The following is a 13,332-nucleotide window of genomic DNA, read 5'->3' as shown; positions in this document are numbered from 1 at the left end:
ATTAAACTCGTGTAAAGTTTTTACAAAAATATAATTTTATAAATAACTTTGTAAATAATAAAAAAAAACAGTATACTCTGAAGTTTAGCGATAGGTTCAGTCTACTAAGTTCTATGATAAGTAAAATATCTTTAAATCAAAGACATTCGTCAATAAATAAGTACACAATCCTTTTCTCAAAATTTTCAGATGCCTTTATTATGGCAATGTAGCCTTAATTCCTCCACTTCAACTGTAACTCTCTCAGAGCTTATATTAGGAACAATATGATGAGGATTGTAGCCAACACTGCAGCGATACAGAACGCTGTTTTGCAACAAATCTTATAGCAGTAGTTGTAGTATCGACCCACCATGTTGTGTGTGCCACTGAAACAAACAAAACGTAATAAAAATAAATGCAATGTACTCTTACAGACATTTCAAGATGAAATCTTACTTCACAACCTCTTGTAGCCGAAGAAAAAATAAAATACAAAATATACTTACAAACATCCAAATCCCGTACCCATAGGGCACATGCCGCCCATACCAGGGCCCATAGGGCACATCCTGCCCATTCCCATCCCCATCCCACCCATTCGCCCCATTCCGCCCATATCTCCCATGCCTCCCATTGGGCACATTCGGCCCATACCACCCATGCCGCCCATAGGAGGACACATTCGGCCCATACCGCCCATTCCGCCCATAGGAGGACACATTCCGCCCATACCACCACCCATTCCGCCCATAGGAGGACACATTCCGCCCATACCACCCCCCATTCCGCCCATAGGAGGACACATTCGACCCATACCACCCATACCACCAACTGGGCATGGGCACATTCCACCACCACTAGGTATGCTCATCTCTGACTGCACACCACTAGGGTAATGAACCGGAGACAACGGGCAATTCTGAGGGAAAGGGCAATTTGAACTAAACGGGCAGGGGCTTTGCATCGGACTTGTTGGTGGGTATGTCTGGAAAGGGTAATAGTACCCAGGAGGTCGGTATCCAGGAGCGCCGAAGTTGCCCCTTGAAGGGCACCCGCCGAACTGCTGGGGAGGTGGTGGGGGTGGCGGGGCCGCCATCATTGATTGGTGCGGACAGTGCCTTTTTCGGTGGCAATCGCAAACTTCGACCCCTGATGAAGATTCGCGTCTTCTTTTCCGAGATTTCTTTTCTCGGCGCTCGTCTTCCCGTCTTTGCCTCTCCTCTTCCTTCTGTCTCTTTCTTTCTCGTTCCCTTTCTTTCCTTTCCTCCTCCTTATACCGTCTCTCCTCCTCCTGTCTTTGCCTTTCCTCCTCCCTTCGTCTTTTTTCTTCTTCTCGCTTTTCCTTTTCTTCTTCCGCTTTCCGCCTCTGCTCTTCCCGTTTCCGTTCAGCTTCCTCTTCCCTTCTCCTCTTTTCATCTTCTCTTTTTATTCTTTCTTCTTCTCTCTTTCTTTCGCTCTCTTCGTTTTTCAGCCTCCTTTCTTCCTCGATTTTGGCTCTTCGTTCCTCTTCTTGCCTTCTTCGTTCCTCGTCCTGTCTTCTTTTGTTATCTAGCTCCCTTCTTCTTCTTTTCTCCTCTTCTCTTCGCCGCTGCTCTTCTTCTTCTTTTTGTTTCTTCTCTATTTCCCGCTGCTGTCTTTCTTCTTCTTTCCTTCTTTTGTCTTCCTCCTTCTTTATTCTTTCATCTTCTCTACGTTGTTGCTCTTTTTCTCTATCTTCCTCATCACGTCTCATTTTTTCTTCTCTTCTCCTCTCTTCTTCTTCTCTTCGTCTACTCTTTTCTTCCTCTCTTCTTCTCCTCTCTTCTTCTTCTCTTCTTCTACTCTTTTCTTCCTCCCTTCTTCTCCTCTCTTCTTCCACTCTTATAGGGTCTTCCTCCTTTCTTTTTCTTCTACGCTGTCTTTTTTCTTCTTCTTTTTGTTTGCGTCGTCTTCTGTCACTTTCCGACTCTCTTCCTCGTCGTTGTCGTTTTCTAAATCTTTCATCGTCTGAGTCGTCAGTATCACTGTCGGAAGTACATCTCCCTTTTGATTTAGCTTTCCGTTTTTTCATCATCTGATATTCATATTCGTCTTCGCTATCTCGGTATCTTTTGTAATCTCTTCCACTTTTAACATCACATTTTGCACGGCCAGCACTGCGAGGCCTGTCTCTACATTTAAGACATGGCAATTCCTCTTTTTGACTCTTTATATCAGAGCAAGAGCAACAAGGAGTTTTTAAATTACAATATGATGAATCTTTGTTACTTTTAGATACTTCAGAGTTACTCGATTCTTTATTAGCATTGACTTTAGATGAGCATCGAGAGCAGAGAGGCGACTCATGACTGCAGATAATTCTTTTTTCCTTGTCTGTGTCTGAACTTGCACTCTTTTCAACTTTTTTGTTTGTGGCAGGTGCCGGGGTTTCTTTTGTCTTGGAGGTAGTAGACTTTTGCCGTGAACTGTTTGATGGAGATGATCTACGCGTGTCTGATTCCGAATCTCTATATTCTATGTACTCTGAACGCCTTGGACTATGTATTGGGCTCTCCCTTCGGGCCCGTGTAGAAACGTTTCTATGGGAGCGAGTATGTGTCATGTAAACAGGGCTTTCTTTGCCTGATCTTGTGCTAATGCTGTCATCACTTTGGGTGACCTTATGAGTAACTCTCTTAGTTTTTTTCGGTTTACCCGGACAATCATCCTCACAATGCCCAGCTTCTTTAACTGGTTTACAATCATCATCGCAGGGTTTTATCTTACCTCTTTTTTCAGCACAAAACGATTTCTTGGTTTCTTTACTATTTCCTTCATCTCGTTTTTGGGCACAATATGATTTTTTTTCTTTCTTCCTAGATGGGCAATCCTCTACACATTCTGGCTCTGGCGGTGGGAGTTTTATACATGAGCGTGGACAGCCTGGTACTGGGTCGTGGTCTAGCCGGCTCTCACTGGACGGTCTTGACAAACCAGGTGTAGTTTCTGTAGTCCGTTGTGACATCGACATGTTGGTCGTCGCCCAGGGTGTGCTCAAGCACGACTGTTTGCAAGACGTTGGAGTAGATATTTGGACACGCTGAGAATGTGGCGATTGTTTCTCTTCTATACTTTTTTCTATCATCTTCTGTATTAATTCTAATTGAGGTTTTGGTATTTCTTTTGCATAAGTGTCAACATGTTCATCGCTTGAGTCAGCGAATTTATCTTTTTCAGTAGCAATTGTGGTATCACTCGTACACATTGGACTAAGCAGCTTTCTAACTTGTTCTCGCTTGCAAGGTGGTATGGTACAGCATGGTTTTAATCCACATTGTCCCTCTGTTTTTTCATAGCAATCTTCAAATAGTTTTTCGATTAGCTCCCTCTTGCACTCAGGTATTTGACAAAGTGGATCATCTTCTTCCTCGGCGTAGTCTTGACATGGTGGTTTTTCTCTTGTTATAATTTCTTCCTCTTCCAGGCATGGAGGTCCTTTTTTCTTATTTTTATTTCCCTTCTTAGGCTCTTTCTTAGGTTTTTCTTCTGTACAGGATGGCTTTTTACCCTTTTTGTTTTTCATATTATTTTCTTTGCTGTCTTTACCTTTACGATTTTGATATTGACTACAAGGGTTCTTTTCTTGTTTTTTAGCGCGCATTACAGAAGATGTTGCCTCTGGGAATATGAAATCATTCTGCTTTTTGGTCGGCTTTTTCATAATACCTGTTTTTTCGCCACTGCCATAACTCTTTAAACAAGAAGTATATTGTACATTATCGACATCATCATCTTTCGAGTCGTAAATTTTAATGTTGTTCTCTTGCTTAAGATAATCTTCTTTTGTCGTAGCTGATGCAGTTTTTCTTCTATTCTTGGTTTTCTTTTCTGTTCTTCTTTTAATCTGAGACGGATCTGGTTCTTCTTGTTTATCTACTAAGCAAACAGCTTCGGATTCCAGTGTTGGGTCAAAAATTAACGGTTCTAGAAACGAAGTTAAACCAGAAACCATGTTTTTGAATTTCATGTTTATATTGCATTTATCCTTTTGAGATTTAGCCGGTACATTTTCTTCTGTAGAGCGAGGAACTTTTAAAGGTGAAACACTAGGTTGGTGAATTTTATCTTTGCCTCGTCTTTGTGACACGTGTTGTTCCTGGCAATTCCTTCTCTCCTGATCTTCCATCGCTGAATTTGGTCGACTGGATTGTGATATATGAATTCTGAGTTTTTTGTGATGCAATTTTGGTTCTTTGAAGCCCAAATCCGAAGATGCTGCGGTTTCGTCCGCAAACAAAATATCTCTGAGACATGACACAAAATCACAATTATTGTTTTTTAAATTATCAAGAAAACACACTTGTACTGAAGTGGATTTACTGTTGCCAAATCGACTATCTTTTCTGTATGTTTTGTATTTGATGCTTTTGGTTACATTCGTGCTTCTGAAAAACTTGTTTTTGAACTTTGGTTTTTGTTGAACGCTTTGTAATATTTGTTGTAGAAGTTTCTGTGTTTCGGGCCTTGGGATTACCCTTTCTTTTAAAATTATCTTTGAGGATTTCTTGAATCTTATCGATATTGCAGACGGTTCTTTGGAATAACTTTCTTTTGGCCATCTGTAACAACAATATTATGATGATTGATAATGTATAAAATATTTCAGGATATTATTATTATAATATTCACAATCTATCCTTAAATGCGCATAGGTAATTAGTTTTAATAGAAATGCATCCATCGCATTTTCGTTTGGAAATGAATAGTGGCATATAAATAGGCTACCGATTTAGTGAATACTTGATTTTACTAATATTTTAACCATGAACATTGCAGGATAGGCCTCTGTAGATTATGTAATCAACCCGTCGTCGTAAGCAAACATATAATATTTTCAGGTATCTACAAGTGATGAATTTTGAAGGACAACTCACTCTTTATATGTACTGTCTATAGATCTTGCTGCTTTAGTATTTTTACGTAGCTTCATTACAATAATTTCAGTGGAATCAGGCTAATGTGTTCGTTCACACTCATTACTTCAGCTAAACATTCGAAACAGAGCCACAGTTATTAATAATTATAATAAATAATAGTATAGTAGCTGAAAAGGCAGGTAACTAAAGTAATTTTATGGTAAATTATTAACAAGTAGATTTAGAATGCAATAAAAATAATAAACATGCATTGAACATTTCTTGAGTGACGTACTGACGTGTGATCACGTTTGCCGGTCGTGATTTTTTTCTCTGTGTCATGGTCATGCGTCTGTTTCACTGATAGAACAAAACAAAGTGTTATTATTCTGACATAACGACTGCACACAACATCGCATATAGCATGCTACTGCCAGCCAGATACGCAGTAGTGTTATTAGTGCTACGATTTTTTATGCTACGCCGTAGTATTGGTATAATATTAATATGCTACGCCGTAGGCCGCAGCAATGCTACAATGTACCCACGCTATGGCATTTGTAAGATACACCAAAATAGTACTTAGAATAAAAAAATATTATCGCCAATGGTTAATACATAATCACCCCTAAATTAATCATTCCTTTAAAATCTTTTTCACAGGGATGTAAATAATTTCCAGTCTAATTACGTTTCTAGTGATGTGATTTGAATGAGCTCTGACATTGAACAGGCTTGGGGAAGGCGGAATGTTGTGGAAAGAAAGCTCTTTGTGATAGTATGTCAAGAGTAGTCAAGACACAGTTAATGACTTCCCCGTTCAATCAACAGTTCCGTCTTTCATTAGAAAATGTAACGATGAAAGAGATTCAATTTTTGTTTCAGTTTTTAGGGGTCGTTGTACTGCTAATTTTTAGCTAACATGATTGGAGTTAATATCAATAGACACACTTCATTATCACTTATAAAAAAAATGATGCCTGCAGTCAGCGCCACCACTGAAGTCCGATAAACACGGCGCTGGTAAAAAAAACTTTTGTCAAACCTACTAAAATTCAATGTTTGAATTATAAATTAATAGCCTTGTGAGTTTGACTAGGTACTAAAGTATAGGTACAGTGCCACAAACTTCTCTGTTCCGGTGAGAGCTCACGTAAATGTCTAATATTTCGTCATTCTATAAGATTTTAAGTTTGCCCGTAGTGGGAATTTGTCCTTGCGGTTTTTATGAACCCATCTAATCTATATTAATTTATAATTCATCAGTAAGTAATAAGATATGGATTAATTTAGTTCGCTCTCACCGGAACAGATAAGTTTGTCGCACTGTAGTCAAAAGTTACGTGACCAACAAAGTTTCTATGGAAATGGTTTTTTTCGTGAATTTTCAAAACTTGTAGTACTAAAGTTGTTCAGAATGACCCCCCGAATCGCCCCCTTTCGGCTTAGTATATACTTTTTTCAACACCCTGTATATAAATTGTATTTAGTGCTTAAGGTCGCCCTTGTCTAGTGTGTACCATCATTGTGTTTCAAGAAAACTAAGGTTGCATATTTTAATATTTATGTTCTACTTTATACGCAAATTTTCACCATTAAAATAGGCGCCTATTACACTTTTACTTGAGCCCACAGGGGCCATATTTGAATATTTTAAAAGTGTATATAAATATGTAGATGAGCAAGACAGCTAAAGTAGATTTCTTCTTATGTCCATAATTGTGTAGGTAAAGAGGTCTGCCTATTATTTCTATTTATCTTCATATTATTACCCTACTTAAAATACCCGTTTCGACCGAACGTTAATTTTTTTTATATAATATTTTAGTGTCGGTTCATAATTTATGTTGAAGCGCCTGAATTCACGCACCGAGCACATACTAACATAGGCTAATTAGATGATTTAATTGTATTAGGTACTAACACTTCACTTGCGGTTCTATTCATTGCAATACAGTTATCATATCGTCAGCTCCCGTTTTTTATTAATAAACCTCCCGGATACTCCCGAACATGGTCCAAGATCATCGCCGGATGTGAAATTTGCATTGTTCTACGTGGATATATAAGAAGAAGTGACGTGCAATCAATTAAAAGCGGAGTTAATTAAAATTAACAACTGATTGGAGGTTACCGGCAACGTGGAAGTTGGACAAATTTTGGATTTACGTGGTGTTAAGTCTGGACTTATGAGTGATTATCACCCAACACTCTCATTTAAGGTATAAGTATAAGTGTTAATCACTGGACTTAAAAGGTTGGTTGAATTATATAACTTTTGTTAAATTTCTTTCGAGTTAGAATTGTACCTATCGCATCGTTAGTTAACAATAGCAAATATAACATAAATTTGCAGTAATATAGTCTCATTATCGTATTCATAAGAATATAGTTAGCTTAGCTACATCAGTTTGACCTATATTACATTAATTGTTACATTCCTATCAGCGAGATTAGCGAGGTAATTCATTAACAAAAGATTCAATGTCAATGCACTCATGGTCAAGGTTAATTTAAACTTCAGACTTATTTATTTACAACCGTAACTGTAATTTACACCATAATAATATCAATACAACACTTGTTATCTACGTAAACATATTAAAATATTGTTGTCAAATCATTAAAATATGTACAGGCTGTATTGATTAATTAATTTCCAATTTACTGTTTAGAACATTAGTAATTAAACATCAGGTAATTTGCTACAGTAATAAAAGTATTTACATTACAACATAATATCGAGAAGTTATTAAAACAAAATAAAAGTTATTACATAATAAAATTTAGTATAAGTACACAAAGATTAAAACAGGGAATATAATTATTAAATAACATTATATAAAACTTAAGTTAACAGCTGTTTTATCTCAATTCCAGGTTGATACTCTCGTCTGCCAAAATGACCACCGAAGAGAAGCTAGTTAAGAAACGGAGCAGCTACAAAGGCCGCTTAACTATGTTTATTAGTTACCTAGACACGGTAGAAAGTTTAAAAAATTCCAATATTGCTGAATTGCAATTGCGTATAGGTAAGGTGGAATCATTGTACGCGCAATATGACGAGGTGCAGTTGCAACTTGAATGTGCAGCTGATGACATGCAATCCCAGTTAAATGAGCGATCTATGTTCGAGTCACAATATTACAAAGCGTTGGCCAGAGCTCAGAATTTATTAACTAAATATAATAAAAGTAATAACGATGATGCTTGTAGTGAGAATGTTACCCGAGCTAGCAATCATAGGCTTGTTAAATTACCTACCATACAACTGCCAAAGTTTAGTGGATCGTACGAGAACTGGTTGGAGTTTCATGACACCTTCAGTAGTCTAATTCACACTAATGATGAGATTGACGAGATTAACAAGTTTCATTATCTACGTGCCTCTCTGGAGGGATCTGCTGCTGTGGTGATTCAATCATTTGAATTTTCGGCTAGTAATTATGCTGTAGCTTGGAAGGTGCTATGTGAGCGTTTTGATAACAAGCGGCTGCTGATACAAAATCACGTTTCAGCATTATTTCATATTGACCCGATCTCAAGGGAATCATCTGTCGTTTTGAAACGTTTGATAGACAACTTGAACAAAAACCTGCGAGCGTTAGAATCATTAGGTGAGCCAGTTAAACAATGGGACACACTTTTAATCCATATTGTTACGCATAAATTGGATCAAAAAACTTACCGTGAGTGGGAAGAGTGTAAAGGACGTTTAGACCAGAATAGCTCCATCACGTTTGATTTGTTTATCCAATTTGTGCGTGGCAGGGCTGACTTAATCGAGACTTTAGAGATGTCCCGTAACTTGAATTCGACGTCACATAAATCGAGTTCTAAACTAAAGGCGATGGTTTCCGTACAGCACACTAACAACAACAACAACTCCAACACAGACTCAATTAAAAATGTTTGCCCAAAATGCAATGGTGACCATAATTTATCTAATTGCACACAATTTCTTGCACTAAGTAACGAGGCTAGGTATAACTCACTGCCAAATTATAAGGTCTGCTATAATTGTTTTAAAATAGGTCACTACGCGAACCACTGCAAGAAGCCAGGTTGCAAACTGTGTAAACGTAGGCACAACACTCTCGTCCACGTCTCAGAGCCAAAAGTAAGTAATGCAGTGGCAACTGACAACATCTGTCAAAGGACCGAAAAACGGTCTGTATTTGAACCTTCGACGTCTGTTGCTGCCACTGCACCTGCTAGCATAAATAATGTAGCTTTATCTGCAAACATCGGTCATCAACAGCAAGATGTGCTATTATCAACCGCATTAGTGATATTGCTTGATTGCAACAATGTCGAACACGTCGCGCGCGCAGTTTTAGACAGCGGAAGCACATCCAGCTTTATGACCGAAGAGTTGCACATGCGACTAAATCTAGATGTCGCTCAGATAGATAGGTCAATTATGGGAATTAATAACGTGACTTCTCACGTAGGCAAAAGGTGTCGTGTACACTTAAAATCTTTAGATAAATCTTATTCTACAGATCTTCATTGTTTCGTTTTGCCATCAATTACGAGTAATGTCCCCGGCCGCGAGCTAGATCTATCTACTTTACAACTGCCTTCTCATATTTGTCTGGCTGACCCTACATTTTATAAGCCTGCCGAAGTCGATATTTTAATCGGGGCTGATCTCTTTTGGGATTTGTTAGGGTCGCAAAGGATTAAGTTAGGAACTGGTAGGCCTGTTCTTTGTGAAACTAGGTTAGGATGGATTGTTTCAGGTCCTAACACTAGTAATTATGCCTCTTTGATTTCAAGCGAAATCAAATGTAACTTCGCTAAAACTGAATCACATTTTACTGGTGAGATGGATGACATTAGACAGGACTTGACGCGGTTCTGGCAGCTAGAGGAAATTAATTCCAAGTCATCGTCATCACATTACTCGCCCGAGGAGAAGTTATGCGAAGATCATTTTGTTCAAAATACGTCTCGTCTTCCTGATGGACGATTCTGCGTTCGGATACCTCTTAAAAACGACCCTGAGTTGTTAGGTGACTCTCTTAAAAGAGCTACACAGTGTCTGTTTTCTTTAGAACGTAGTTTGAAGCGTAAACCTGAGACAAGTCAAATGTACCACGACTTTCTCACTGAATATCAGTTGTTAGGCCATATGTCTGAATGTGAGGGACCTCATTCCTGCGCTGGAGCCTACTTTATTCCGCATCACGGAGTGTTACGTGAGAGCAGCTCCACGACAAAGCTACGCGTCGTGTTCAACGCAAGCAGTCCTACAACTTCAGGCATTTCATTTAATGATCTACAGATGGTTGGCCCGGTAGTCCAGGATGATTTGCTGTCTATTTTACTTCGTTTCAGGCAGCATAAATACATTTTATCAGCTGATGTGGCGAAAATGTACAGATGCATAGAAGTACATCCTGATGACAGAAATCTACAGCAGATTGTCTGGCGTGATAATTCTAGTCATCCCATCACAGCCTTTAAATTGAATACTGTCACCTATGGTACAGCCAGTGCTCCGTTCCTTGCTACGCGCTGCCTTAAACAACTTGGCCTTGAATGTAACGACAAGAAGACAGCTGAAATCATATTGCATGACTTCTACGTCGATGACTTGCTCACAGGCAGCGATGATTTGGAGGAAGCCAAGGCAATACGTGAAAGCGTTACCACGGTGCTAGCATCCGCAGGTATGCCATTGAGAAAGTGGAGGTCAAATGAACCCGAATTGCTTTCAGAGATTTCTGAGACATCACTTGATCTTAACATTGGTTCTCAAGAGCCGAACAAGTTGTTAGGTCTTGGTTGGCATTCGGATTCAGATGACCTCTGCTTTCCATTAAATTCATTGGTAACTGATGGCAATACCAAACGTGAATTGCTTTCTGTTATTGCTCAGGTGTTTGACCCCTTGGGTCTTTTAGCTCCATGTATTATTACCATGAAAATGCTCATGCAAGGTTTATGGTTGGACAAGCTTTCATGGGATGAACCGTTGCCTTCGGAGATTAAGAAGCGATGGAATGAGATCACCAAATCTTTATCCCTTTTAAATGCCGTTCGCTGTCCACGAATCATGGTTTGTGACGCACATAAAACTGTGCAGTTGCATATATTTTCAGATGCATCTGAGCGCGCATATGGTGCATGCGCGTATGTTCGCAGCGTTGATAGTACAGGAGATGTCACGGTTCGATTATTGATAGCCAAAAGTCGTGTAGCACCGATTAAGCCAGCGACAATACCGCGTTTGGAGTTGTGCGGTGCTTTAATGGGTGCGCGACTTTTTGAGAAGGTGGTCGATTCACTTCGGATCAAGATTGATCAGATCTTCTTTTGGTCAGACTCCACAATTGTCTTGGGATGGTTAAGAATGTTGCCTTCTAAGCTTCAGACCTTTGTGCGTAACCGCGTAGCTGAAATATTAGAAAAGGCTGGTAACCATACGTGGAGACACGTTCCCACAGATTTAAATCCAGCAGACCCAATATCTCGTGGTGTGGATATTGGTAACCTGCTTGGTCTGAAGTTGTGGTGGTCTGGTCCTGAATTCTTGAAGAATGATCTGTCGGAGTGGCCTTCTCAGCCCAAGCATGTCGGCCCTTTACCGGAGACACGTCCTGACGCTGATGTATCTTTGAATGCAACTATTTCTGAAGGAAAAGCATTCGTTGATTTTAGCCGCTTTTCAAATCATTCACGGCTTATCCGTGCAGTGGCTTATGCTTTGCGTTTTATTAAACATTGCAGGAAGCAAATTTCTGAGACTGACTATTTGACAGACGAAGAATTACGTAAAGCATCAAATCTATTAATTTCAAAATGTCAAGAGGATTCTTTTCCTGAGTATAAATTACTATTAAATAAAGAGAGTTTGCCAAAAAAAAGTCCATTGCTTAAATTTAACGTTTTTATTGGCGATGACCACATCATGCGTGTTGGAGGTCGTCTTGATAACTCAAATTTTTCGTATGATAAAAAGCATCCTATATTACTACAGTCCACTCATTTGTTTACACAACTATTATTTACCTATCAACACAAAAGGTTGATGCATGCCGGCCCACAGTTGTTACTGGCATGCATTAGGGAAACTTATTGGCCAATAGGAGGTCGTAACTTAGCGAAGGCCTGCTATCACAAGTGTGTACTATGTCAACGCATGAAGGGTAAAGTAGTGACTCCTTTGATGGGAAACTTACCTCAGCAGCGTCTCCTTCCAGGTGGTTTTCCTTTTGAAAGTGTGGGTGTTGATTACGCCGGTCCCATCATGAGTGCATCTCGTCAAGGTCGCGGGTGTAGGCTTGTTAAGGTGTATATCTGCATCTTTGTCTGTTTCACTACCAAGGCAATTCATTTAGAGTTGGTAGGTGATTTAACAAGTAATACCTATTTATTAGCAATGCGCAGGTTCATTGCACGTAGGGGAAAGCCTCTCCATATATTCTCTGACAACGGTACGTCGTTTGTTGGTGCGTGCAATGATATTTCCGCCTTCCTAAAAAGCAATTGCAATTTTTTGAGCGAAAATATGGCCAATGACAACATAAATTTCCATTTTATTCCGGCTTATACGCCTCATTTCGGTGGTCTTTGGGAGGCGGGTGTCAAGTCAACCAAGTATCATTTACGGAGAGTGTTGGGAAATTGTAACCTAACTTACGAGGAACTTAACACCACCCTCACCCAGATTGAAGCAATTTTGAACTCCAGGCCGCTTACTCCACTATCATCAGAGCCTTCAGATTGCACCCCACTGACGCCGGGACACCTGCTCATCGGACGTGCCCTGACTTCCTTGCCGCAGCCAGACTATCAGGATCACTCCACTCCTCTTTTGACCCGCTTCAAACGCATTGAGCAACTTCGCCAACACTTTTGGGAAAGATGGAGCAAAGAGTATGTCTCGGAGCTGCAGCAGCGTGTAAAATGGCGTTCATGCAAGGATGGTCTGAGGCTGGACACCTTGGTCGTTGTAAAGGAGGATAACCTTCCCCCCCTGAAGTGGAGAATGGGGAGAGTCGTCGCCGTTCATCCGGGCTCTGACGGAATCGCTCGGGTTGCTGACATAAGGACCAGCACTGGGGTCATCAGACGGGCCTTCAGTAGGATATGTCCACTGCCAGTCGCACCTTCTTCTTGTTGAAAGCGATCCTTTCAACGCCCGGGGATATGTTGAAGCGCCTGAATTCACGCACCGAGCACATACTAACATAGGCTAATTAGATGATTTAATTGTATTAGGTACTAACACTTCACTTGCGGTTCTATTCATTGCAATACAGTTATCATATCGTCAGCTCCCGTTTTTTATTAATAAACCTCCCGGATACTCCCAAACAATTTATCTTTGACATAGCCACGTTGGTAATAACAACCTTTATCTCAAACTTAGAAACCCTCACTTTGCAACAGAAACTTGTCGTTTCTAAAACCAGTTAAAGAAAACCATATTTTAGCCATTGCTCAGTTCGCATTATCTGAATCT

General features: G+C 39.8%; 2 protein-coding genes across 2 annotated transcripts; one reads left to right on the top strand and one right to left on the bottom strand.

Annotated features, from left to right (window-relative positions):
* Window positions 1–14: 14 nt before the first annotated feature.
* LOC105381365 (axoneme-associated protein mst101(2)) lies at window positions 15–5,158 on the bottom strand. The gene is made up of 3 exons (XM_011551072.3): window positions 4,875–5,158; window positions 489–4,559; window positions 15–368 (listed from the first exon to the last, which is right to left on the bottom strand). Exons 1-3 carry the CDS (start codon window positions 4,928–4,930, stop codon window positions 251–253), a joined length of 4,245 nt encoding a protein of 1,414 aa, XP_011549374.3. The 5' UTR covers window positions 4,931–5,158; the 3' UTR covers window positions 15–250.
* Window positions 5,159–11,248: 6,090 nt separating this feature from the next.
* LOC125490389 lies at window positions 11,249–13,143 on the top strand. The gene has a single exon (XM_048629474.1). The coding sequence runs from the start codon at window positions 11,776–11,778 to the stop codon at window positions 12,988–12,990; it is 1,215 nt and encodes a 404-aa protein (XP_048485431.1). The 5' UTR covers window positions 11,249–11,775; the 3' UTR covers window positions 12,991–13,143.
* The last annotated feature ends 189 nt before the right edge of the window (window positions 13,144–13,332 follow it).

Source organism: Plutella xylostella, chromosome 23 (genome assembly GCF_932276165.1).
Source record: "Plutella xylostella chromosome 23, ilPluXylo3.1, whole genome shotgun sequence".
In the NCBI taxonomy this organism is placed as follows: domain Eukaryota; kingdom Metazoa; phylum Arthropoda; class Insecta; order Lepidoptera; family Plutellidae; genus Plutella; species Plutella xylostella.
Note: the sequence above shows the minus strand (reverse complement) of the source record. Positions and strands in the feature narration are given on the sequence as shown.